Source organism: Condylura cristata, unplaced genomic scaffold, assembly GCF_000260355.1.
Source record: "Condylura cristata isolate star-nosed mole 26May11 unplaced genomic scaffold, ConCri1.0 scaffold00010, whole genome shotgun sequence".
Lineage (NCBI taxonomy): Eukaryota > Metazoa > Chordata > Mammalia > Eulipotyphla > Talpidae > Condylura > Condylura cristata.
Window position 1 is genome coordinate 42,753,128 of NW_004567111.1, and position 26,624 is coordinate 42,779,751.

General features: G+C 36.0%; 1 protein-coding gene across 5 annotated transcripts in view; it reads right to left on the bottom strand.

Moving 5' to 3' along the window:
* Positions 1-9,080: 9,080 nt before the first annotated feature.
* Positions 9,081-26,624, bottom strand: part of KATNAL1 (katanin p60 subunit A-like 1) — an 85,929-nt gene continuing 68,385 nt past the window's right edge. For 3 of the 5 annotated variants that reach the window (XM_012723342.1, XM_004680179.2, XM_012723343.1), the window contains exons 10-11: positions 23,304-23,430; positions 20,525-21,976 (exon numbers count right to left, since the gene is read on the bottom strand). In XM_012723342.1, coding sequence (XP_012578796.1) covers positions 21,778-21,976; positions 23,304-23,430 — 326 coding nt within the window. In that variant the 3' untranslated portion in view covers positions 20,525-21,777. Of the gene's footprint in view, positions 9,128-13,258; positions 13,382-20,524; positions 21,977-23,303; positions 23,431-26,624 lie in introns of those variants that run through there. The other 2 variants (XR_001145342.1, XM_012723344.1) reach the window with 2 other exon arrangements.

Here is a 26,624-nt window from a genome sequence, read left to right on the forward strand (position 1 = left end):
AAGCTTTCTTTCTTTAGTATATATCTACTAATTAATACTCTGTAGTGCAGAGTATTATAACTATCATTCAAATTACATTTTCTACATGTCCATAAGGACATCACTAGAGATGTTACCAAATCACTCGTCAAAGATCTTTATTCCACCCCACCAGACACACACACACACACACACACACACACACACACACATCTACCATGACAGAAGTCTAGGGAAATTGCAATTGCTTTAAAATTTAAAATGTCAAATGAGAATACCCAACTATCTGACTCCAGCTGTGCCAAATTTGCCAAACAGTCAGATACAAACAAAATGTTTTAAAACAATTTTCCCACCTTGTTTTATTAATTTCTGAGTGATAGGCATGGTACCAGAGTAACACATATAGAGTTTAGTATTATTTAATAAAACTTACAACAAAGTAAATTTTTTACATTTTATGAAATGCTTAGCCATGATCATGTCATATTGGAAATTAAGTAGGAATAAAACATTCATAATTACTGAAATAACTTCTAGTAAAAAAAAAATCAGGTGAGAAATGGGCAAAGACATGCCCTTCTAAAAGGACAAAGGGACATGGAGGTAGAATAAGGGCATGCGGTTTAGGGGTATTTATTGCCAGTATTTATGTTAAACAATTTCCCAGACTGTAGTGTTTCTAGTGGCTGCATTTACAGGTAGGAATTTGGTGAGGAGAATAGAAGATAAGAATAATAATTAAGCTTTAATAAAAAACAAAATAAAACTAAATTCTAAAACATCAAAAATTCACTAAAACCTATTGTAGGAGTGTTAACTCATATCATAACTATTACTCAGGTTACATTTTTCTACATGTCCATAGGGACATCACTTAGAAATGTTGCCAAATAACTTGGCAAAGATCCTTTGTCCAGGATATTTGGTAGGAGGAAGTGATTCCCACCACTACTGCAGACAAGAAGAAGAAAACAGGATTTCTTGTGCAAGGATTCTCTACCTAGACAAAGAACTAGATGACCTTACCTTGGAATTACCTAGGAAGTTTTTCAAGAATTCAGACACCAAGATCACTCCAAATAAGGATATCAAGGTTGTGGGTTTAAGCAGGTTTTTAAAAACTCTGTAAGATCTACTGATGACAGTAGATTATTGAGAACTTTTATTTATATAAATTTTTATCTACAAGTAATTAGAAACTGGTGTCGAGAGGGGAAAGCAAACTGGAAAAACAGAATAAAGTTCAACAATGTCACTTATTAATCAAATTGGTTTCCTAAGGCTTACAGATAAGGGGAAATGATGCCAAGACAATCAAGAGATTATTTTGATGTGATATGGAACAATTTGCATAGGATGTCAAAACATGCAATTTCAGAAAATATAAGGAAACCGGGCCTTTTCAATTTCTAGGGAGATGTTTTGGGAGGTGAGAGGAAGTGAAAATCAGACTTTTCAAGACTTAGTTGGGCATTCTACAGATTGTCGTCCTCCCCCATTTTCTAAGTGTCCTTCCCTCCTATGCCCCTTTCATTGCCACAGCGGCCAGAGATGCTGTCCAGGGTGCTATGTTCTTTCTACCCTCCAGCACCACCCATATGTGCCACTGAACCTCAACTATGCTGGCAACCCCATGTTTATGATCTATGCTGTTTAAGACAGTGACAGATGCAGACAAGTAAGCTATTTTGATAATAGAGGTGAGATTTTAGAATGTAAATATGATTGTTAACAAGATTTGTGCCATCATTCATTAACAGGTGTTAGCCTATGAGCTCCCCTGAGGAAAGGCATCACACTGTAGGCCAGAGGCTTACAGGGGCACATAGCAATGATCACCTTCACTGTCCTTACATCTTATTTTAGAATTTCTCTTGTAACAAGCACTTTTGTCTGTCCCATTATCATCCCTCCCCAAAATGTGACCGCTCCTATTTTGCCTCTTTCTGTTATCTCCTGACCACAGTCCTCTACCTGGAAACTCTTTCAGTAACTTCCATCTATTTCATCTTTTTTTTTTTTTAAATTATTGGTCACTGATCTCAAAATTTGAAATCTCTGAAAAACAGAATAAGGGTGCTGGGAAAGTTAGTGGCTGAAAAAGGTTATCCACATTTCCCACAGGCAGCATTGGGTTTCATTATTCGTTATCAGTTGAGCTCCGTGAGAATATTAGAAGCTCACGGAGTATTTCTCACCCAGTTTCATGTCTCCAGTGTTAAGTCGTCTACCTCTGTTTGACCCACACAAAGGCTGCAAGCAAACATGCTGCATAGTACATACCGGTTTTAAGTCAAATAAGCTTAGGGTGCAGCATTATTCATAAAAAAGAGATACAATTTGCCTTGGCAGGAACTGTGACTGACAGTAGCACTAGACAACTCCCGGTGTTCTGTTGATACTACATAATCAATTTAAATAAATTGTTTCTAATACTGATAGAGGATAACTGATAGAGAATTGAGCCATTTTTTATTTCAAAGCTGACCATTCAGGTTCTGTCTTACTTATTCATCTACCAGGTAGAGTATGATTTCAGGAACAATAAAAAAAACATTTTCCTTCATGACTAGCCAAGCAGCAGTTCTCTAACATCTTCACAAAGTGACACTGCCAAGAGAGCACTTAGTGCAGCCTTGCTGTGTGACCTTAGGCAAGTCCCTCAGCTCCCCTGCTAGAAAAATAAGAGCATGGGAAAATATCTCTATATAACCAACCCTAGAGCTTTCTGGATTTTCACTACTAGAACTTCCAAATAATCAAAATTAAATACAAAATGGGAACAAGCCTGTCAGCCAGTCACGAGTGACTACGAGGCGTACAGCTGCATGGGTGGTGAAGTCCGCCTGTGGCCGGGAGGTTTTGCCCCTGACTATGCAGCCATCCCTGGGAGAGTATTCATTTCTATCCACCAGGTGATGCCTTGTAGAGAGAAAAAACTTCTTAGCTCTACTGCAGTGAGTTGGCCATATAAATTGTTTTGGTCAACAGGATGTAGCAAAAATGATGTGATAGCTGAGAAGTCTAAATGCTTCTGAGCCACCTTTCTTGTTTTCACTAAGCTATAAGAATCAGGGATACTGAAGTTATCAAGGATATCAAAGTGAGACAAAGCAGGGGGCAGAATCATGGCAAAGTAGAACGGCAGATGAGATAGGAACAAGAAACACACCTTTGCTCTTAAGAGCCATTATAATTTGGGGATTATTTCACTACCTCAGTCTTATGTAAAAAATAAAAAAAAAGTATGTCTAATATACCTTTACGTCTGGCATATATGATAAATATTGAAAAGAATAATGAGGATGGTTCCCTCTTAAAAGATCCCAATGACAGCAGCCTTGTCATTCAGATAGTGCCCTAGGCACTAGAAATATACAACTGCCCACCACAGAAAGTTGGAGCTGGTGTGGGATTGTGATCCCAGGGCTATTGTTTTGGTGCCCAGAGTTCCTGCTGGTCAAGTTAAATATATAATTAGGCAGGAGGCCTCTCAGCAAGGGCAAAAGTCCTGGTAAGAGGAATATACTGCAAAACCAGTATTTGCTGAAAACAGCAGGCAAGTAATATGGCCAGATTAGCACCATCAGTTAAAATACCTTACTTGTAAAGAGTAGCAGAAAGTTAGATAAGAATAGGGAATAGAGCTAATATGCTTTGATTAGTGGGAACTATGGAGCCCCCCAAGAAATGGACCATGGTCACTCTACCCTAGTTTGCATCAGGTGATAATGCATCCTCAATAACTCATCCCCATGCATGTACACTGCTCAATGCTTGCCCATCTTCTCTGAACCTGGCTATAAATAAACAGGAGACTGCCCTCTAATGGGGGCAGCTCCTCCTTGGTGTGGTCCCTCTAGGCTTCTCATCTTCCATATGGACTTTGAGAATCTTTTTATAAAAAAGATTTACTTATTTATGCACACAAGAACTGGGGTACAGGCCAGAGGTGCAGGGGTGGTGAGAGGATTCATTAGAGATAGAGTGGGGAGCAGAGCAGGCAGACTGACAAAGTACACTGTGGGCTAGACAAGAGAGGTCTGCTGTGCCATGTGGGTCACCTCCCTGGCCAGTGGAGGGTCAAACTCATGCTTGCAGGGGCTGCTGCTAGCTTCATAGTACTGAGACTTAACCCCTTGAGCCACCAGGGAGGCCCTGAATAATCGCTCTTATCCCATGCCACTCTCAATGCCATGAAGTGGCAAGCTGACATTATAACTCTACCATGGCCATGCCCACATTTCATCACATATACTACCAGAGTTCAATTTAGTGAAGAGGAACCCAGGACTTACCATCCATAGGCCTCAGGTTGTATTCTGCTGAATTCTTTTAGGTCTGCAGAAAATCTTGATCCTATGCCTAATGCAAAGTTGTTTGACCTTTGAAATCTCACTCTAGTTCTCAATTCAAAGAGGTCATCTCCCTGGGCAGACTATCTCGCTATACGTAGTTGTGGTTGCTCATCTAAATGAAAACAAAATAATCAAAAATTCTCATAGGACAAACTGCTTCTCTGGCTCCACATGAAAAACTAGGTCTCTCCTAGCTCTGAAATAGAAGAATTGTAAAGCAATACCTAATCTGGACATAATTTTCCTCACCATTTCACAGGTGGATACCATATCTATCAGTGGCACAAATCAACTTGATGCAGCAAATTAGGACAGAAAAAAGATGAATTTTCCAAGTGAATTGACAGGATAAGTAAGATGAGCTTGGTTATAAGGTAGAGCCCCCTACTTATCAGTCTTTGTTCAGAGTAATGTGTATTTTACTTTAAGAGAAAAAAAAAAAAGAGCGAACTAATCAGACTTACAATCTGTGAACAGTCAAAATAAAGAGCACAACTGTTTTTATTTTATTCTTAGATAGCCCGAGGGCAATAGCCAAAAGAAATTACTATTAAGTGTGAGTAATGCAAAATAGATTGCATAAATTTCAGTCTGAAATGTGTGAATTTAATATGCACCTGCAAATTAAGAAGTGCCTTTGGACTTACAAAGTAGGTTTGGTTCATACATGGGAAAAATTCTATCCTATAGACAACTCCAAGATGGAGAAAGAAATAGTATATGGGCCTGAAAGAAAGGAGAGTGGTTTCATAGCCTGAGAAGATGTTATGACTGTAAGTCTGTACATCAATATAGTAACGTACAAATTAAACCACCAAGAGGTTTAATTTTGCTGTGCATGAATGACTGTTGGATTGCTGTGGCCAGGCAGTCACTAGTTCTCTAGAGAAAACAGTCCAAGAATTTTATCAACAACTCAATACCAACAATCACAATAAAGTATCTTTAAGCTACATGTATACATAAGTGAAAGGAAATATAGTTTTATGCATAGATCATATCCACAGATTATACCCAGTTTTGCCCTGGGCTTTTTGTTTAGAAGCCAATTCCAAATCCAAGGTTTGTTATTGTCCCTCAGTGAATGTTTCTTCATGTCAATGTTCTTCAGAATGGCTTTGCTTACTAGACCACAATGGAAGGAGACTCTCTACAGATTAGATGTTCACTGCCTTCTGAGACATGATCATCTATAGCATGCAAAAGCCCTGTGATTATCGGCAATGATGAGAGCACTCCCTGCTTTCACAGGGCTCACCATCTAGTATAGCAACAGCTTTGGGATATAAGGAAGTTGTTACTAGGACAAAGACCAGGAAAGCCACTGGGGAGCAGTAGTCCCTTCCTTGACACCTGGTAAACTCTTCATACTGTGAACATAGCTGACATCACCTCCCATAAGCCTCTATATCACTTCTCAGTCACATACTGCTATCAATGCATATGGTATGCTATAATAGTTTGTATCAGGACTTTCTCCACCAGGAAAAGTCCCTTAAAGCAGAGTTTGTGCCTAGAATTTGGTGGAGATTCAATGAGCTGAACTGACACTAAAGGTCTAAATAATCAGATATACATAAATAATTGAAAAAGATTCAAGTTAGAACAGATGGAAAAAATAAATCCTGGCTAGATCCTCCGGAAAGCCCCTTCCCCTTACTTCAGAATTCCCTAAAGATTACACAGACAATCTTGGAAACTCCTCTTTATGAAACCTGAGACTCTCTAATATCAGGTAATGCCTTTCCTTTTTTAGGAAAAACAAATGTGACTAACTGCAACTCTGATTCCTAAGCAAGAGGCACAAGGATCCAGAAGGTATTATCTATCTTTAACAAGATAGGCTGTAGTTTGTAAATTCTCTAAAGTATCTCTTTTTAAAGAAGTTTTTTTTTGTTTGTTTGCTTGTTTGTTTCAACTATAAAAAGAGAGAAATTTGATCATTAGTGTTCTAAAAGATGTAGGAGCATTCTAATTGGGTACTACCACCAATCTTTATATTTTGGTTCAGAGAAGGCACTAAAAGGAGTGACAGTAAAACAGCTCTTTTTCTGACTCTATCTTTGCCAAACCAAAAAAAAAAAAAAAAGTCAGAAAGGTCAGATAGCTCTTTAACTCTTTTTGGCAAAAACACTTTTGTGTCTACCCCTACCCCACCATTAGGAAATTCATTTTAATTGGGGGATTCAGAACTTTTCAGAAAATTGAAGAATTTCACCTTTGGCAAAAAGCTGAAAGCAATGGGGTATTTTATTTTTTTACCTTGGATGTAGCTCAGACTGCCAGAAAATAAAAGAACACTGAAAAACTAGTATCTTAATCTGGGGTCTATAGTTTATCACCTTGCAATAAAATTATCAGAGTAAAATCTACTCTAGGAAAGAGAGTGGCTCCTAATTTTAGATCACAAAGAGGCATTCACCCTAAGTCAAAAATGGCTTGCTGCAAGTTAAACTGAGAGCATTCACCATGACTTGCTAGGCTTAGGAGTATTACTCATTACTGTATCTTCTTATTTGAGAGATATTGACAAAGAGCCAGAAAAAAAAATATCCAAAATGCACACAAAATAAAAATAGCTAACCAGTGATGTGCTGGTTATCTGGCCTTCCAAGGGGATCCGGTGAAGACTGAAGCCATGACCTGTAGTGCTTGTTCATCTCCATGGGTGCCTCTCACCATAACCATTTCCAAGTTATCAACAGTTGAAACACTGCAACCTGCCTTAATGCAGGTCTGGGGAAATGGATGATGAACCAGCTCTCATGCACCACTGCAGCTAGCATAGTTAATTATGGGGCCAGAAATGGATAATAAGAACTTTAAACTATCTCATTCCAATAACTCTATTAGGAAGGTATTATTATATTATTATAAGCTCCTTTTTAAGGTGAGATAACATAGGCATGTTGGAGATGTTACTTGTCTAGTCACACATTTTGGACATGTTGGAACTGGAACTAAAATTCAAGTGTCTGACTTCAGAACTGAAATTCTTAAAATACCAAGACAGTTCTCATGCTCCCACCTTAAACACCTCATTTAAAGAGTTATCCAAAGAGCAGGAATGATGCTTTGACCAGAGTAAGCACAGACTCAATAGAACAAACATTTGGGGTTTATGCTGGTCTTCACCCAGTCATAGAATACATGAGGTACTCCTTCCCCTTGAAAAAAAACACTATCCGGCCCTCCCTGGTGGCGCAGCGGGTTAAAGCACAGCACTGAGAATCTGAAGCCACTTCCCCATGCGTTTGATTCCCACCTGCCCCGGAGGTGACCACATGGCGTGGCAGACCTCTCCTGGCCCACCCGCTGCTCCCCTTAGAAGTGTACTTCATCGATCTGCCTGTTCTGTTCCCCTACTCTGTCTCTGGTGAAGCCTCTCACCACCCCTGAGCCTGTACCCCATTTCTGTATGCACAAATAAATAAATCTTTAAAAAAAAAAAAAAACACTATCCTCCATCTTTGCATCAGCTGGATGTTCATACCTTGACACATTTCTATTTATAACTAAGAGTCTCTATCCTACTTTTGGTCCTTCTTAAACAATTCATTTCACATTTCATAGGTAAGCATTTTTCCTCTTCATGAATGGGAGGTCACAAGCAGCATTGCTGACTTGGAGAGCTGACAACTATCTAAATATCCCACACCAACATCAATGATACCGCCCCATGGAGAATTTTTAACATAGCCGTACAGTGGCACAGGGATCACTGAGAACTGATATACTCATATCTAAAAGTCAGCGTTACTCTAAGGCTGACACTAATTCCTGTCACAACAGGAATTAAACTTGTCCTAAGTTACTGTCCTGACTGAGCATGACTCAGGAAAACAACTGGTGGAATTGACTGAGAATTGGGATTTCTGAGCATGTGAGCATCAGGTAGGCATGGAAGACCATGTGGGAAGCAAGCAGAGGGCAGTTTCTGATCTGTTTGTATTTTTTTCATGATTACACTGCCAAAAACAGTGTCTTTTATTAAAAATTCTGAGTGCAACATAAACTTGAAACAATTTTTGAAATCTTCCAAACGAAGCGTTCAGTGGGTTTTCATACTATTAATACAAAATGCAAACTTACATTGCAGCACCACTGACAATAGCCAAATTATTCAAACAATCTAAGTGCCCAAATAATAAAGTGTTATAAACCAATGTTACTTCAAATTTAAAAAAGTAAATAAATAAATCTAAAAACAATCAGTCTTTCAGGGAACATGCTAATTTAAGCAGCAAAGTTAAATGAAAACTTCCGCATAATTAGCAGGCAGAATTAAAAATGAACCTGTGACTTACGATTACAACCCATGACTTATTTCTTCCACTTGAATCTACACACCTTTGTGAAATAACCTTTTCAATTCCAGGTCATTAAAACTAAGCACGGAAATAAACTAACTTATAGTACCTAGCTAACCCAAGGACTAAAAACAAAAAAAGCATATTTAATTGCTTATAACATAAATGTTCATAATTTTTACAGGGCATTTTATACCAAAAATAATTTTTCAGTTTTTTTAATAGCCTTTAAAACTTTCACATTTTGTGACTATTCTTATAAAATACAAATACTATGTATGAACTGTTAACTGTTTACAAACACTGTGTGAACTATTAACATAGTAATAGTTAACTACAGACATCTTACTGATGCAGCGGCATCATCATCACAGAAGTTTGGAGAGAGCGTCCCAGGTTACAGCAACAATGACAGCACAATTCTGCCTGACAGGTCAAATGAGGTGGCGGGTCAATGAGTGACTTATAAGTCAAGGCCTTTGGGGAGACAGAAGTAAAAACAGGCATAGATTTATTTCCATAAATACATTATGTCCTTAAAAAAAAAAAAACCCTTAATAATCTTGTTAGCATATTTCCTTGTTAAAATAAAATAATCATATGGAAAAATACAGAGTAAAAGGTGAGTCTCCCCTTCATTCAAGGGATTTTTCATTTTGGTTTGAACAAAGGAAACTTTAGGTGTCAGGTTTTGTTTTATTAAACAAAATGACATTTATCCCTTAACAGGGATAAAGTTTTTCATGTAATCTAATTGTGAAATAAGATTAAAATATAATAATTTCACAGTGTAGTAACAGCTAATGAACAAGTTAAATATAATAGTAAGTTTAAAAGTACATTTTTTTCTACTTCTTTTTTAAGAGGTGATGATTTCAAACATGGGTATACGATCCAGAGCACTGGTTCACATGCTTTCAGCTGCATGCTACCACACTATTCCCACCCCAGTCACTCATAACCCCTCCCCACAGCCCATTAGGCTTTCCCCAGCTTTTACTCCCCAACCCCTTTTCCTAGCAGTCTCAATTCTGTAATCATATTTCAAGAGTTTGTGTTGGTTTGGCTTTGTCGTGTCCTTTATTTTGCTTTTATACATTGCACATGTAAGTGGAACTATCCAATATTTGTCTTTTTCCTTCCAGTTTGTTTGATTAGCCTATCCCTTCCAGTTTCATCTACATTACTACAAATGACAAGACTCTACCTTTTTTTATAGTTGAGTAGAATTTCATTGTGTATGTATACACATCTTCTTACTCTAATCAATTGTTGGGCACTTAGATTTACGGAATATGACTACTGTAAATAGTGATGCAAATAATATAGGAGTGAATGTATTATTTCAAATTAACTTTTGCACTACTGGGGTACACACCTCTGAGTAAAATTGCTGGGCTGTCTTGTAGATCTATTTTTAATGTGTTGAGAAAATGCCATACGTTTCCCATGGGAGCTGGGCCAGTGAACATTCTGACCAACAGTGTACCAGGGTTACTTTTCCTTCCACTCTCACTGATACACGTTGTGTCTATTTTGGGGGGGTGTTGACTCTTAACAGGAATTGATCTACCTTAAAATTTTTTCCTAAAATAAATTAAGAGCTCATTTTTAAAAAGATTATTCATGCATATAAGAGCTGGGTGAGACAGCTGATTCAAATATGGAGGATTATGTGTTTTCAAGGTGAAGGAATCCACCATGCATTCTATGGCTGGGTGAAGATTGGTAGGGGTGAGAGTGGTGAGCAGAACAGGCAGATCTGAAATACATTGCTGAGGGGAGCAGTGGACAAGACAGGAGAGATCTGCTGTGCCATGTGGGTCACCTCCCTGGCTGGGGATCATTGGCAATGGCCAATGGCAGCAGATAGCTTCATAGTGCTGCAACGTAACCCCTTGCACCACCAGGGAGGCCCAGAGCTCACTTATAATACAAACTCACAAAATATGGAAGAAATTGGATTATTCTAAAAGGTACAGAAAAGATGCTTTCATTGTTTAATAATCCCATACTACATGTTTGTTGCTGCTCTCCTTAAAGCAGGTTATGTGATTAAAGAAAAACTTCACACTAAAAAATCAGGGTTAAAAATTAAGAGTTTTCATTAGAAGTAGAAAACCAAAAGTTTATTTCTAATGATTAGCAAATAATGTATTTCATACCTAATATGTATTTCATACCCCTATTTTTCATACCTAATGAGAACCCAAGAAAACAGTTTATTTGAATATGACTATTTCTGAATGCAGCTACCCTGAGTAAACTCCATTGTTTAGTTGCTATGTCACTGTATATATTTCCTAGAGTGGCTGTGGTTTATGACATTCAATCCAATTAGTTGGCAGCATATTTCCTTTCCCCTTCAGTGTAATGAGCTTACTTCTTCTAAGATTTCCTATATCAACCTGTTCAACTAAGAGTATACAAAGCTGTTCTCAATACTGCTAGGCAACAGAAATCTTTTTACATAAATATTAGGTGAAAAACATTTCTGAAATGAAATGAGAACACCAATAGTCATTTTATAATAAATTGTTAATTTAACCCAGGGTACAGTAACCTCGTTAGAATTTATACTTTAAAAGTTATGTAGGGCCCTCCCTTGTGGCGCAGCGGGTTAAAGCACAGCACTAAGAAGCTTACGCTGAAGCTGATTCTGCATGAGTTCAATCCCCGCCTGCCCCGGAGGAGATCCACATGGTGTGGCGGACCTCTCCTGACCCTCCCGCAGCTCCCCTCAGCAGTGTACTTCACTGATCTGCCTGTTCTGCTCCCCGCTCTGTCTCTGGTGAATTCTCTCACCCTCTGCATCTCTGGCCTGTACCCCAGTTCTGTATGAATAAATAATCTTAAAAAAAAATAAAGTTATATAAGAATTTAAATATATTGGGGACTCCCTGGTGGCACAGAAGTTAAAGAAACAAAGCTATCAAGCTATAGCCAACCACTGTAGCACCATATCATTTCCCCTGACCCCAGTCAGGGAGCTGACCCACATGGCACAGCAGACATCTCCTGTCTCACCCCACTGCTCCCCTCAGCAGTGTATTTCAGTAGGTCTGCCTGTTCTGCTTCCCACTGTCTCCAGTGAAATACTCTCACCCCCTACACCTCTGACCTGCATCCCAGTCCTTGTATACATAAATTTTTTAAAAAATTAGTATTTTTGAACATATATAATATATATATATACATATAAATTCAGCATACATGATAGGTCCCCAACAAAATTTAGTTTGATATGTTTGATCAACCCACATTTTGCCACCTTTGCTATGATTTAGAAGACAGTATAAAATGTCCGTGTACTCTTTTTTCGAGAGCACACTTGTTACAAGCTCTGCAGAGACTTGCTTTGAAGAGAAACAAATGAAAGTAATACTTACAATAAAGACAGAATAACTTACAGTAAGTTCAGAACTAGCTTTGTATATAAAATATGGACTCTGCATTTGTAATATGAAATAAAACACATTCACATTTTTCTATGTAAAAAATGTTTTGATTGGGGAAAGGTTTCTAAAGGCTGACAGAATTGATTGAGAAAGCTTCTTCAAAATCAAATTTTTCTTAAAAAATAACTTTGGGGCCCTCCCTGGTGGTGCAGTGGGTTAAAGTAGCACACTAAGAAGCTAAAGCCACTTCCACGAGTTTGATCCCCACCTTCCCCGGAGGTGATCCACATGGCACGGCAGACCTCTCTTGACCCACCCGCTGCTCCCCTCAGCAGTGTACTTTGCCGATATGCCTGTTCTGCTCCCCACTCTGTCTCTGGTGAAGCCTCTCGCAGCCCCTGAGTCTCTGGCCTGTACCCCAGTTCTGTGTGCACAATAAATCTTTAAAAAAATATATATACATGGGTTTAAAAATCATACGTTTGAGAAATGTTACAAACTTATGATTCCAAATGTTTGAAAAATAGCTTGAGCTATTTTACAAACTCCAAATGAAGTCTTAATTCTTCATCTATCTCCAATTACATAATAATCTATAGCATTATAGTTTAGCATTTATGTTCTGGAATACAGTAGGCATACCATGACTAGCTATTTGTTTAAAGTTTAAGATGTCCTAAATGAAAGATATCTCAACTCAGATCTAAACTCAGCTCTGGAATGCTGCCAATATGCAATTAAGCCTAGGCCCAAATACACTGGGCCACTCTCCTTGTAACTGATGGCAACTATACATTCAGCTGAAACTGTCATCTGATGAGCAGAGCACAACTGGAATCTTATCAATAAAATAACTGAGCTCTATGTTACATAAGTTGGTAGTTTAAATATAGTTCATGGGAACTTTTAGAATGATTTATTTCATAAAACCTGCCTTGAAAACCAGTAGGTATGCATTTATACTCAGATAAGAGCAAATGGCAGTTACAGTACCAAACTCATTTAATCCCACCTGGAACACTATTCCCTGCCCCATCATTATAAACATAAACACTTTAACAGCATACATTGCAGTAGTCTGACGAAAAAGTCTCCTTCTAGACAAGCATTACAAGAAAGGGAAAGTAAAAAGTAATTGATGACCTCAAAAAAAGGGTGAATTTAATATTTATTTCAAGAATTGAGTACTTTTGCATTTAACATGGCTGAAAGTAATCTTGGAATATGGCAAAGGAATAGGCTCTGGAACTGAACTGACCTAGGTTCCATCCTTTCTTCTGCTTCTTGCCAAATGACTAGAGTGAGTCAGTCTATAAAACCTCCATTTCCTCTTCTGAAAAAGAAAACAGCAAATACATCTTATAACTAATGTATGGATTTAATAAAAGTACTTAGCACCGAATAAGCATTCGAAGTGTTAGTTCCAATCCATGAATGTCAATTTATATTTCTTCCTCTTCAATATCGTCACCTTGGGTGTGAATACTCTGTACTGGTACCAAGATTTAGAGGTATAAAGGCCCATAATCAATGAGTTGTAGTCAGGACTGCATTCTTTACACCTTACAGCAATACCATCAATGCTATTTTCCCAGAATGTGACCTTGTATACATATCTTAAAATTTTCCCAAGTTCAGTTATTCCACCTATTAGATGAGGGCACCAGACCAATTCATTTGCTCCGGAATTCAGGTCTTAATGCCTGGGCTGTTACTCTCTCAAAATTTACATGAAAGGTCCTAAGACCTTAAACAATTAAAAATTAAGGCCCTCCCTGGTGGCACAGTGGGTTAAAGCACTGCACTAAGAAGCTTAAGCCACTTCTGCATGAGTTCGATCCCCGCCTGCCCTGGAGGAGACCCACATGGCGTGGCAGACCTCTCCTGAACCTCCCACTGCTCCCCTCAGCAGTGTACTTCATCGATCTGCCTGTTCTGCTCCCCACCTTGTCTCTGGTGAATCCTCTCACCCTCTGCATCTCTGGCCTGTACCCCAGTTCTCTATGAATAAATAAATCTTTAAAAAAAATTTTCTAATCATAAAGAGCAAAGTAGTAACCATAGACCATTTGTTTTCCCTTGACTCCCTTCCCCACTGTTCCACTGCAGCAGGAGCAATGGCAACTAAGAAGTGAGAGGAATTCCAGGTAGGTCTGCGTTATCTGTCTGGGGGAGCTGTAGCTGACTATCAAAGTATCTATCCAGGGCAGGAGGGAAGTACATTGGCACCGATTTCCAGGATCTGAGTGTGAGTCTCTGGAAACAGACAGCTGAGATGCCCACCAGCTGTTCTGCCCATGCATTTGAAAGAAAGACAGCAACTGACATTGTCAAGTAATGCTTCTATTTTCCTTCACAGTTTCCAACTGAATTCCTGGCTTCTCTGGGCGAGCATCCCAAAAACTAAATCAAGTATGCTCTGCCAAAAGAGTCACCATATCCCATCAGCACACATCTTTGGCCATGTTCACTGGAGAACTGGAAAGAGTAGAAAGGATTTAGCCACAGGTGTTTTATATTGTTCCATTTACCTAATTCTTTTCCTTTATGCTCTTTAAGGAATCAAATCTTCATAATGTCACAGCAAGAAATGAAGGTAGAGACATGGAGTTAATCTGTTTCTAGAAGACTTCTGGCTATATATGTCATACAATTTCATGCATTACAGTATGCATAAATACATACTTCCTACCCTGTCTACCTGGAACATTCTGGGAACCAAAGATAAAGCCGAGAGGGCTACAGATCGTCTAGAGAAACCATAAAAGACACTAAATCTCCAGGAATAAACCTCATCCTCAAATGGTGATAGCCCTAATTTACCCTTAATTCCAAAATTTCTAAATACTTTTCACCACAGTCATTGAGGACTGAAATTCGGAAGTCAGGAGATAAAAGGTTGACAACCTGAATAAAATTTGCATAAAAGCAAATACAAAAACTCACTTAGTAACAGGAAGAAAAGTCTTTCTCCTCCACTAGCTTCCAAAGGTAACATGTAAGAATAATTCTGAATCACAAAGAAATAGTTAAGTTCAAATTCTCCATTTTACAAAGTTAAGAACTAGTGTGACACATTTTAACAAGGTTTCAATAAAAACTAATTAAAAATAGAAAAGCCTATGAAAAGATACTCAATGTCATTAGATCTAGAAATTAAACCAACATGGAGATACCACCACACACCTATTAGTATAACAGAGTTCAGAACAAGGACAATACCAAATGCTGGTGAGCATGTGTAAAAACTCCTTCAGTTAGTAGAAATGCAAAATGGTACAACCATGTTGGAAGACATATGGTTTTTTGTGTTTTTGCAAAAATTAAACACACTATTAGCACACATACAATCACATGTGGATATAACTATAAACTTCAAATCGACTTGAAAACATATGTTCACCCACACCAAAGCCTGTATGTGAATGCATAGCAGCTTTATTCATAATTGCTAAAATTTGGAAGTAACTGTGATGTCCTTCAATAGATGAACAAAGTGGCACATTCAAGTAATGAAATACTATTCATGGTTAACAAAAAATTTACTCTCAAATCACAAAAAGATACAAAGGAATCTTAGTTTTATATTGCTAAGTGAAGGAAGCCTGGCTACATACAGCCTGATTCCAAATACATGACATTTTGGAAAAGGAAAATTATAGAAACAGTAAAAAGATTGCCCGGGGCTAGGAGAAGGAAAAGAGAACAGAGATGAGATGACAGGGCAGTCTAACTGATCTGTATGAGACAGTATAAACTATAAACTTCAACAGTGATGATGCCCATTGTCAATTTAATGAAAGGCTGAAATAGTGGGGTCATTTTGAATTGGGGCTGAAGTAGCCAAAACAAACCAACTTTACCGTCTCTTTTAAACCATACCAAACCCTTGAACTGGGCCAAACCACCAACATTCAAGAGTCCAGTAAGAATAGGATCGATCTGTTTGAAAGGACTGATAAAAGTGACCATTTACAAATTTATTTTGCAAACTTCCCTTTCACCTAATCATTTTCACCTTATGATTCTTTCACCCGTCCATTTCCTCAATCATCACCTCTGTCTTCTAGCCTGTTTTTTTCTCTACATATACATACCCCAACTTTTATCTCTCTTCAGGACATATTTTTGGGTTTCTGCTTGAATTTATGCTCCCTGAATTACAATTCTTTGATCTCAAATAAATATATTTTGCCTTTTCAATGTCTCCTGAATTTTTAGGTTTACACAAATTAAAGCAAAATATTACATATGGGGTATCTGCTTGATGTTTTTGTAAACTTAAAACTGCTCAAAAAGTCAAACATATGAATTAAACAGTTTTGGGAGATTCATAAAATAAGATAGTAAAATTTGGAAAATTTACCATATGATACATCCATTGTGCAACTGCAGTACACAAATAAGACTGACTATAATCAACTGAAAAGTCCTACCTACATCACCCCTGAAATTAATATAATGTACAGCAATCATAAAATAAAAATTTCAGGATGAAAAAAGGGGTGAGGACAAGAGAAGGAAGACTTAAATAAATGTGCATAGATAATAAGTTGAACTTAAACTTTGTTTCAGTTCATTCCTACTCAATGTAAGCGATATTTTAAAAACTAAAGCTCTGGGCAAAGTCACTCCTTACTAGCGGGGGTTTGTTGTTTCCATTAATATTCAGCAACAAGTAGACTACTGACTATAGATCATATAGGAATCACAAAGAAAACACTGACAAGCAATACTAGAAATTTATTACCAAGTCATAACCTATGCACAAACACAACTAAGGTCATGATTAGCAGGTAGCAGCACAAAATTTAAGGAAAAGCACATTTAATAAATACAATTTACAAATGTTTTTCTTTTAATTAGGTGCAAAATACTGGGTGACAAACACTGAAACTGAAATCTTAACAACACACAATCAATCATAACAAGTAATGATCTCACTGGACCTGGTATTCACATAACGTTACCTATAGGCAATTCCCCACCCTGTGAATATTGAATAGATGTGTCCAATTCTGTGTATTTTCGTAAAGTACAGCATGTCATCACAATGCTGCTGTATAACAGCACAATGCTTTGTTATAACATTGATGAGAATAAAACAATACCCAAGATACAGAACCAACGGAGGACTTGCTTTTGTTATACAACCATTTGCTTAAAGATGCAGTTTCCAAGAACCTACAAACATTAAGTGAGGACTTACTGTACTCAGGTTCTTAGAGAATGAACACAGGAACAATAGGTTCCAAGATTTTTAAATGTGGTCACATTATTTTGTATATATAAAGCTATTAGAAAATAGATGTGTGTAAAAATTGAAACTGTTCCTTAGAATCAAATACATCCACATAATGAAGCTGAGAGGGGCTAAGTCAAATATTTCATAGTGGTTTACTTGGAATATATGGCTTTGCCAGAGAAAGAAAGACAAGTATTTTAAATAAAAATTTCAGGATAAAAAAAGTTAAGGGATGAGGACAAGAGAAGGAAGACTTAAATAAATGTGCATAGATAATAAGTTGAATTTAAACTTTGTTTCAGTTCATTCCTACTCATTGTAAGCCTGGATGACTGAGGTAGAGACCTGTGCAGGCTCAGGTTTTCCAGAGCACTTAGTCATTATAGAGGTTGTAAACTAAAAGTGCATTTTATAGTTTTGAACATAAAATCAAGTGGGAGCCTCTGTATATGAGGAAAAACTCCCATTAATTCCCTATTTGTTGTGCCAAATTTCAAATGTACAAAAGCCCACACACAGATGGTGAAAAAGCAATATCCAGGTCATTTATACACATATACAAACTAAGGTAAATTAATAAATGAAAGGTTTTTATGATGTTACTTTAAAATTTTTCCTGTTTTAATTAACAAGTGACCTGGAAATTTAGAAATATGATCACTAAAGTTAAAAAGTTGTCCTAACCCCCCCCAAAAAAAACCTAATAAAACTCAAAGAACTACTGTTAATTTACTACTGTTTTAAAGCATAACTATCTTAAGGATCTGACTTTTAAAATACAGTTTCCACATTAAGAAACAATATTAAAAGCAAATATACTAAAAAAATAAATATTAAAAGCCTAATTTAAAAGTATAAATAAGTATAAACAGTAATTATAACCATTTTCAGCTTTTACTGCAAAAATAATTAGTGATGAGACTCAAATATTTGGCGTTTAAATATTTTTATTCCCCTAACATACCCTCCAACTATAATTCATAGTCTCACATATTATGTGCATCACAAACTAAGTGATTTGTAAAAACATAATCAAAATAATTAAGCAACAAAAGATAACAAAAATGTTAATTACTATTAACATTACTATTAATTGTATATAATAGTAATTAATTACTATTAATTGTATCCTCATAAAGTTAAGGTGGCCCTTTCTTAGAAAAAGCCAGTAAGTATCCCTAACATTTTATACCTACCTTATAAGATATACCCTAAGGTGATTTATCATTAGTAAGAGAAGGAACCTATTATTATGCAAAAAACAAAAAACATTTAATAATCAAGACAATACTGAAGGCCCAAAGCCCAAATGACACAAAATAACTGCCTGATTCTTTATCTAAACTTGGGATAAAGTAGGAGACAAAATGTAATATGTCAACTGCCTGCTGTTTATGATTTCATCAACTATAAAGAAACTTCTAACAAGAGAATTCAAACAGATTCAAGCTGTTCAAAACCTAAAGAGAGTATCAATAATTTCATGTTCAATAGTCAGGCTACATGTAGCAAAGTGAATGAGAGTAGATATTATATTGTAGATACAGGCTTGATCCACACCTTTTTTTTCTGATGCATCAATATATGTTCACAGTAGATTCACCAACTACTCGGTTTTTCATTTTCTGGGTTATTAGGATATCACTGTATATTTTGATAGTCACTTTTATCACATGACAAAATGTGCAATCTCAGAAGCACAAATGAAGTGCCCAGTTATGCAGATAAACCATAACATGACTTTTCTACCAAGCTGTCTTGGTATTTTTGGAGGGTGGTGTTGAACCAAATTGTGTTTCACTCATTTTGGAATGCCTACACTGCCACTGATAGGAAGACAAAGTCTGTGGTGTCACCATTTATTTTCTCCTGGAATTACATAAGGTTTCAGGCTATATAAAGAGTCATTTGTCTGGTACATTTCATCAATAGAAATTTCCTTTTAAAAAGAACTTATGAGACCACGATATACACAAGGAACATCTGCCTTGTTTCTATGACTAAAGTATAGCTGGGGAATAACAAAAAGGATTTATGGAAATAAATCTTTAATAGCTGTATTGTCAAATAAATAGTTCTAATTTTAAAAGATTTAAAGAGAAAAAAATTTATATACATTATTTCCAAAGCATTCACAAATTATAATGCTTTTTCCATTTGTGATCTGAACTCATTTCATTACCTCCAGCCAGAAGCTAGAGATGCCCAGTCAGAACTGTATAGCCTGATGCAACTTTGTAGGTCACAAAGCTCCCACCTAAGGGTTTTATACAACCAATTAAATCTTCTGAACAAAGAAACTATCTGATCAAATACCTACAAAACAGAATTGTACAAAACTTAGTCCTAAAATCACCATGTTGCAAAACCCCCCAAAATTAGGTTTCAGATATATTAAAAAAATTTTTTTTAATTTGATCAAGCAGCATAGAAAAAGAAAATTAAAACGCAAAACACAAGTCTGTCATTCTGTGTAAGGCAACACACATCTTACAATAAAAACACCATACATAAAATGTACATTAAATTGGCTAGAAAACCTGAGAAGTCTCCTCAGGGTTTTGTAGGGGTTTAAGATACAAAGCATTCACCATCCACTGAGCAAAATGAGAAACAAGGGAAATAAAAATAAGCACACCTGACTCACTTAACCTAGTAAAGATAAACTTCCAGGAAGTCACCTAATACTGCTTAACTGTGAAATTTTTTAAATCACAATTACTGTGATTAACTATGAAGAATTCAAAAAAAAAATTGAAATGCATGCATGCCAAGACAAATAACACAAAATCTAGAAAAATGTTCTTACTAATTAACTAAAATATACAAAGAGTTTTAGTAACCAAAACACTAATGTTTTAACAATTAACACTAGGACTTCAGGGAGAAAAGTGTTACAGGATGACAATCATTTGCAAGTAATCTTAATATGATTATTTCTGTATTTTAGAATTTTGTGGGTAAAAGGAAACCTACTTCAAATTCTAAGATTAATTAAACTGAAGTAAAGTCATGATGCCTTATGATTTTAACTCTTACCATTTATTGCCTCAAAGGAAAGGAGGGATTCAGCATTAGATGAATACTGGAGTTTAGAGTAAGAATTAAACTATCTGCAAAGTACACAGTTCTTAGAGGAAAAAAATACCTTAAGCAAGATACTAAGGTTTTGTTTTGTTGCTTTGAGTATCTAAGAACTTATACTATTTTTAGTTTTAAGCCTATGGGAACAGTTGAAAATTAAAGATTTAAGATCTTGTCAAATTACAATTTTTGAAAAGTTCGAACTTGATGCATAGGTTGCCCAATGAAAGTAGGATAAATGTAATTTTAAAACACTAATAAGCAGGAGTCTTTACTTGTGATTAGATATACACCATCTACTTTTTAAGGCTTCTTTCTACAGTCTAATTCCTACTGAATTACATAAGCATGTCAAATTTCAATACTAATTCTTGTGTGTACAAGTTCTCAAACTAAACAAGGAACAACTTTAAAATTTTCAAATGAACATCATCTATTATGTATGATTTTATTTTGTTAAGAAAGCTGTCTTGGAAAACTATATTTTATCTTGTTTGCTTTGCACTAGCCCCAAGAGTGGCCATGTTTAGAATACCAAAGTATTTACTTAGAGGATGAGCATCAAATTCAGCAAAATGAAACAATGTTGGAGCAGAGGAAAAAAAACAAAGAGATTATCTTTTTGAACATATTGAGAAAAGTGAAAAATATTAGAAGTCTAGAATGAAGTGCATCTTGTGCCATCATAAATAACCTTCCTACTTTTCAAATATGATGAAATACAAAAGGTACCAACAAAAAAACTGAAGAACAAAGAAATGATCTAGCAAAAATAATTCAAAAACGAACTAAAAAGCATGAAGATATGCCCCATAAAGCTCAATAAATTATTAAATAGCTAATAGAAGAATGGTAAGGAAACAGGGTAAAAGTTTTAATTATATCCTAGATTTCAAGAGTAATACTTGAATTTTAAAGTGTTCATTATTTAATCCCAAACTACTTTTTCTTAACAAGGAATTTGACAAACAGTTTCAATGTTAAAAGTTGACTTATACATATGTCCTTCACATTCAGAAAAATGAGGGCAAAAACCCTAAAAATTCAAGTGAGAAACAGCGTCCTTTCTGAAATCTTTTAAAAACAGGTTTCTGCAACAGCACACTGCTCGATCTCCTCAGCCTCCCACACACACTGGTTAGAGTGTGCAACACAGTGCATGGACATGTGGAACAGGAGCACAAAGCCAGGAGATGGAGACTACCAGGCACTCCTTGTAAATTTTTCTTATATGACAACACTTAATAGTCTTTCTGGTCTTAGATTTTTTTTCTTTTTCTTTTAAGTGAAAATCTCTCCAAACCTGTGAAAATTCCAAACCTGTTTTTAAGAAAAAAATGGTAGGACTTTCTTCATACTTTATAAAGAAAAATACCATAAATGAAAAAGCTGACAGAAATTCAAGCAGATCCAAATTCAGCCATCCACTTTTCATACTTCTCCAAGTCTGCATCAGAGACAGACTTAGCAATTTTCTTAAGAGCCAATTCAAAATCTCCTTTGGTAACAGGCATCTGAAGTTCCTCTTTAGAAAGTGCACGGATTTCTTCTGGACTTAAGCCATTAATTCGCCGTCTCATTGCCATTAAAGAGGCATCCCTAAAAATATACCAAAATTAGTGACTATTTAGTATTGCAAATTTTCTTCACACTTTCAAAGTTAAAGGAAAACATTTTTAAAAGGCCATTTTGTTTTCTACACTGCCCACATTTTTTCAATTCAGAGACACATACCCCAAGGGGTCAGGAAAATCTGTACTAGAGCTCATACCACTTCAATCCAAAGTGTATCATTAATAAATCCTAAAAGTCTAGTGAGGCTCAAATTTACTGAAAGCTTCTTTCTCCATTTGTTCCTCAAAGACAGACAAGAAGTATAGGAAAATGAAGTAGAATTCTGAAATACTGAATTGCACACTGGAAAATGAACATATGGTTACCTTCTGTAATTAGGTTATAGACAAACTAGTATAAGACTTGAATTATCTTAGGTTGTTGGTATAGCCAAGAATCTCTCTCTCTGGAACATGAATATATATATTCCCCTATAGTGGGTGGGGAATTCCCCACATACAGTATTTGCGGGCAACTAAAGGAATGAACTCTGGTTTCTCCACACCCTATTTTCAGCTCCATTTTGCTCACCTGTAAATAGTTATGAAGGTTTAGCAGAAGCAGATCATTAGAGATCATGAAAAATCAACTAAGAAGGGCAAAACAAACAAAAAAAAACTTAAAATTTTTACATATTTTACTACAGTGATTATATAATAGAAATTACTCTGAAAACTCATTTTAAAAGTCTAAGTAATTTTCTTTCAAGTTAGTGACATCATTACATAATAAGTGTGTGTGGTTATACATATATTTTATATCTACCTTCCACAGCTTAAACTGATCAAATCAGTTCATCTGCATGTAGTGAAATAATGCCCAAAAAAAATAGTATTTTATGTTGATACAGCTAGGTTGTAGTTTAGAGTTACATTAACCTTAAATTGTCAATCATGTTTAGGGTTACATTAACCTTAAACTGTCAGTCATTACCAATTTAGGCACAATAATTTCAATAAAAATTGAAGGAAACTAATGTGTTTAATCATCAACAAAGATAGGAAGAAAAAAAAAAAAGGCAAATGAGAAATCAATTCCAGGACCTGGATAACTGCTGTCACATGAAAGGTTAACTATACAAGCTCTAAGACCAATCCAACTGCCATCTCTAATACCCAAGGTTATAGGTCATGGAAGGGTTCAAGACAAGGATGAGAGCACAAGGGACTATGGTGATGGTGCACAGGTGAATTGGTGGTGGGACTTCTATAGGGACTACATCTGAGAAAAGAAAGCAAACACTGTTTAAAAAAAAAAAAAGAAAAATGAAAATAAAAAAAAAAACTCAGCAATAAAAAAAATAAAATAGTACCTGCAAACATTAGTTATATCAGCACCAGAATAGCCCTCAATCTTCTCAGCTATATCCTCCAGTTGAATATCAGGGTCTAATTCAACCTCACGAAGATTGATCTTCAGAAGTTCAGTTCTCCCTTTTGCTGTTAGAAGGTGATCGTTGTTGTTAAGTATTTTATGTTGCAAATAATTTTGACAAGAAATCATATATTAACATTCACAGGGAAAATATTAATACAACGAACAGTCAATAACAGTGAATTAAGCAGAATTACCAATTCACTGCATGATTAATAATTATTTAACTTTCTACATGCCTTTGCTGCAGTAATTAAAAATTGACACAACGCCCAACTGACAAACAAGACTTAAGGGGCTTCCTTATAGATTGCAAAAAAGTGCTATGAGAATAAAGGGTCTGGAATTCTTTATGGAAAACAACAGCATGCAAGCACCAGAAATGCTTTTGCTAAAAAATATTTATCCTAGTTTTATAAAGCTAAATTGTATGGAGTATAATTCCTATGAATTACTTTGCTCACTCTTTATTTTTAGTACAATAAAGAAATTATTTCTGTAACTCTAATAGGTAATCTAAAAAGATCCAAGTTATCTTTTCCTGAAATCAGCAATTGGCATAAAATGATTAATATATATTTTGCTTGGAAAGAGAACCCACATTCATTTACTGTTCCGGTTTTATTGAAATGCATATTGAATAAGCTCAAACTATAGAATTTTTAAAATAACCAATCATGCTTACTGTTTTGTCAGCTTGCTATTTTGTTAGCATCAAATCTGCTTGATGTGACACACTAATATGAAACATAACTGGTCCAGATCTAGTTCTCTACTACTTTCTGATAAAAATGAAATTTAATCTTCTCTAACTTTTACTTTGAAAATACTAAATCTATAGGGGGAAAAAAATCAAACAATACCAGTTGATCCTTCATCTAGATTTGTCAATAGTCAATATTTTGTCATTATTTCTTCCTCCTCCCCTCCTACCTCAACCAACATTTTTGAAAACATTTTTAAAATGTATTTATGCATACAAGAGGTACAGGAGGTGAGAAGATTCACCAGAAACAGGGGGGATCAGAACGCGCCAACTGACTGAAATACACTGCTGAGGAGGAACAGTGGGCAGATCAGAAGAGGTCTGCTGCGCCATCGCCATCGGGTCACCTCCCTGGCCAGGATGATCTCATGCTGCAGTGGTTGCCAACAGCTTCATAGTGCTGAGATTTAACCCCATGCGCCACCAAGGAGGCCCCCAACAAACATTTCGACTTAGAATTTAGATACTGACATAACGACACGTCATCTTAAATTCTTCTGCATGTATTGCCTATGAACACAATAACCACACTTATCAGAAAATTTAGCATAGGTACATTAGTAGCATCTAATACACAATACATATTAAAATATCCCCACTTATCCCAGGGCTTTATAACTTTCTTAAAAACCATTACACACAGCATTTAGTTATTAAATCTCTTCAGTCATCTCTATAACTATTTCTCAGTGTTTATTTTTTATCTTTCATCACATTGACAATTCTCCTCCCAAATGATTTTTATAGGGTCAAGGCATTCCATGAAGAGTCAAAAAAAAAAATCTGTATGTGGAACCTGACAGGTACTAAAATGTTATGGAAATAGGAAGAATAAAATACAGCCAAGACCCTGAATAAAACAGCAACAAGATAGGAGGAATTGCTCCACCTGATTTCTATACTTACTAGAAAGCAACAGAAGTCAATCAGCCTAATACTCTTGCAGAGACTGACTAATAGGTTGATGATATTGAATAAAGAGTCTACAAGAAGACCAAAGCATCTTGTAGACACTAGATTTATGACAAAGTTCAAGTAATGGGAGAAATAAGTGGCTCTTTAATAAGTTATTATTATTTCAATAAATAGTGATGTCAGAACAAGTAACTATACACAAGGAAAAAAAATTAAATGGGGTAAGGCCCAATTTAAATTTGGTGCTTACTATATTACTGACCTAAATGCCAGGTGCAAAATTTTAAGTATTTACGAAGATTAAATGTGATCTCAAAAACTTCAAAATATTCTTAGGCACACTGAATATATTAAAAATATATTCAGAAAATCAGGCCCTCCCTAGTGGCAAAATGGATTAAAGCACAGCACTACAAAGCTAGCTACAACCACTTCAGCACAAGTTTGATCCCAGGGAGATGACCCACAAGGTGCAGGAGACCTCTCCTGTCTCGCTCACTGCTCCCTTCAGCAGTGTACCTCATCAATCTGCCTGTTCTGTTCTGCTCCCCATTCTGTCTCTGGTGAATCCTCTCATCACCCCTACACCTCTGACCTATAACTCAGTTATGGTATGCATAAATAAACAAATCTTTATACACACACACACACATATACATATTCAGAAAATTAACTGCAAAGGAAAATATCCATAAAAATCACATTAACTTTAGACACTGATTCATCAAAAAATAATGTAAATACAGGAAAAACACACAAGTTATAGTTAAGACATTTACAAAACATGTAATAAAGATATATCAAAAATATTTTTAAAACTTCTATAAAACAGTAAGAAAGTCAGACTATCTAGTGCAAAAGATATGGACACATCAAAAAATCCAAATGGCCAATAAAGATGCTCAAATTCTTCAATAATAAAGGAAATACAGAATAAAGAAGTCAAAACACAATGAGAAAACACTACATACAAAAGACTGATACAACTGAATAGGCTGACAATACCAGATGTTGGAAAGATGTGAAACAATAGGAATTCTCAAACATTACTAGTAGGATGTAAATTGGGAAAATTATCTGGGAACTAATGATATTCAACTTATACAACATTACCTAGCAATTTGTTCAGGGTAGATCTAAAGAAACTCACACATTTGCACCAGTATACAGACGTACGGATGTTCACATAGCAGTACCGTTTATAATAATCTAAAACTGGAAACAATAAAAATGTCCATCAAATAATACGGTAGATAATTGTAGTATAATCATGTAACAATGAATGTTATGGCTGAACTATGTTCCCCTTTAAATTCTTATGTTGAAGTGCTAAGCTATAATACCTCAGAATATGACAGTATTCGGAGAAAGTACCCTCAAAAGAGCGAATTAAGGTAAAAGGAAGTCATAAGGTGGGCCCTAATACAATATGGCTGGTATTTTTATAAAGATCAGAAAATGAACATACACAGAGGATAACTACACAAAGACATGGGGAAAATGGTCATCTCTGAGCCAAGGAAAAAGGCCCCCAAATGAAACCAATCTTGCTGACATCTGCACCTTAAGACTTCTGGC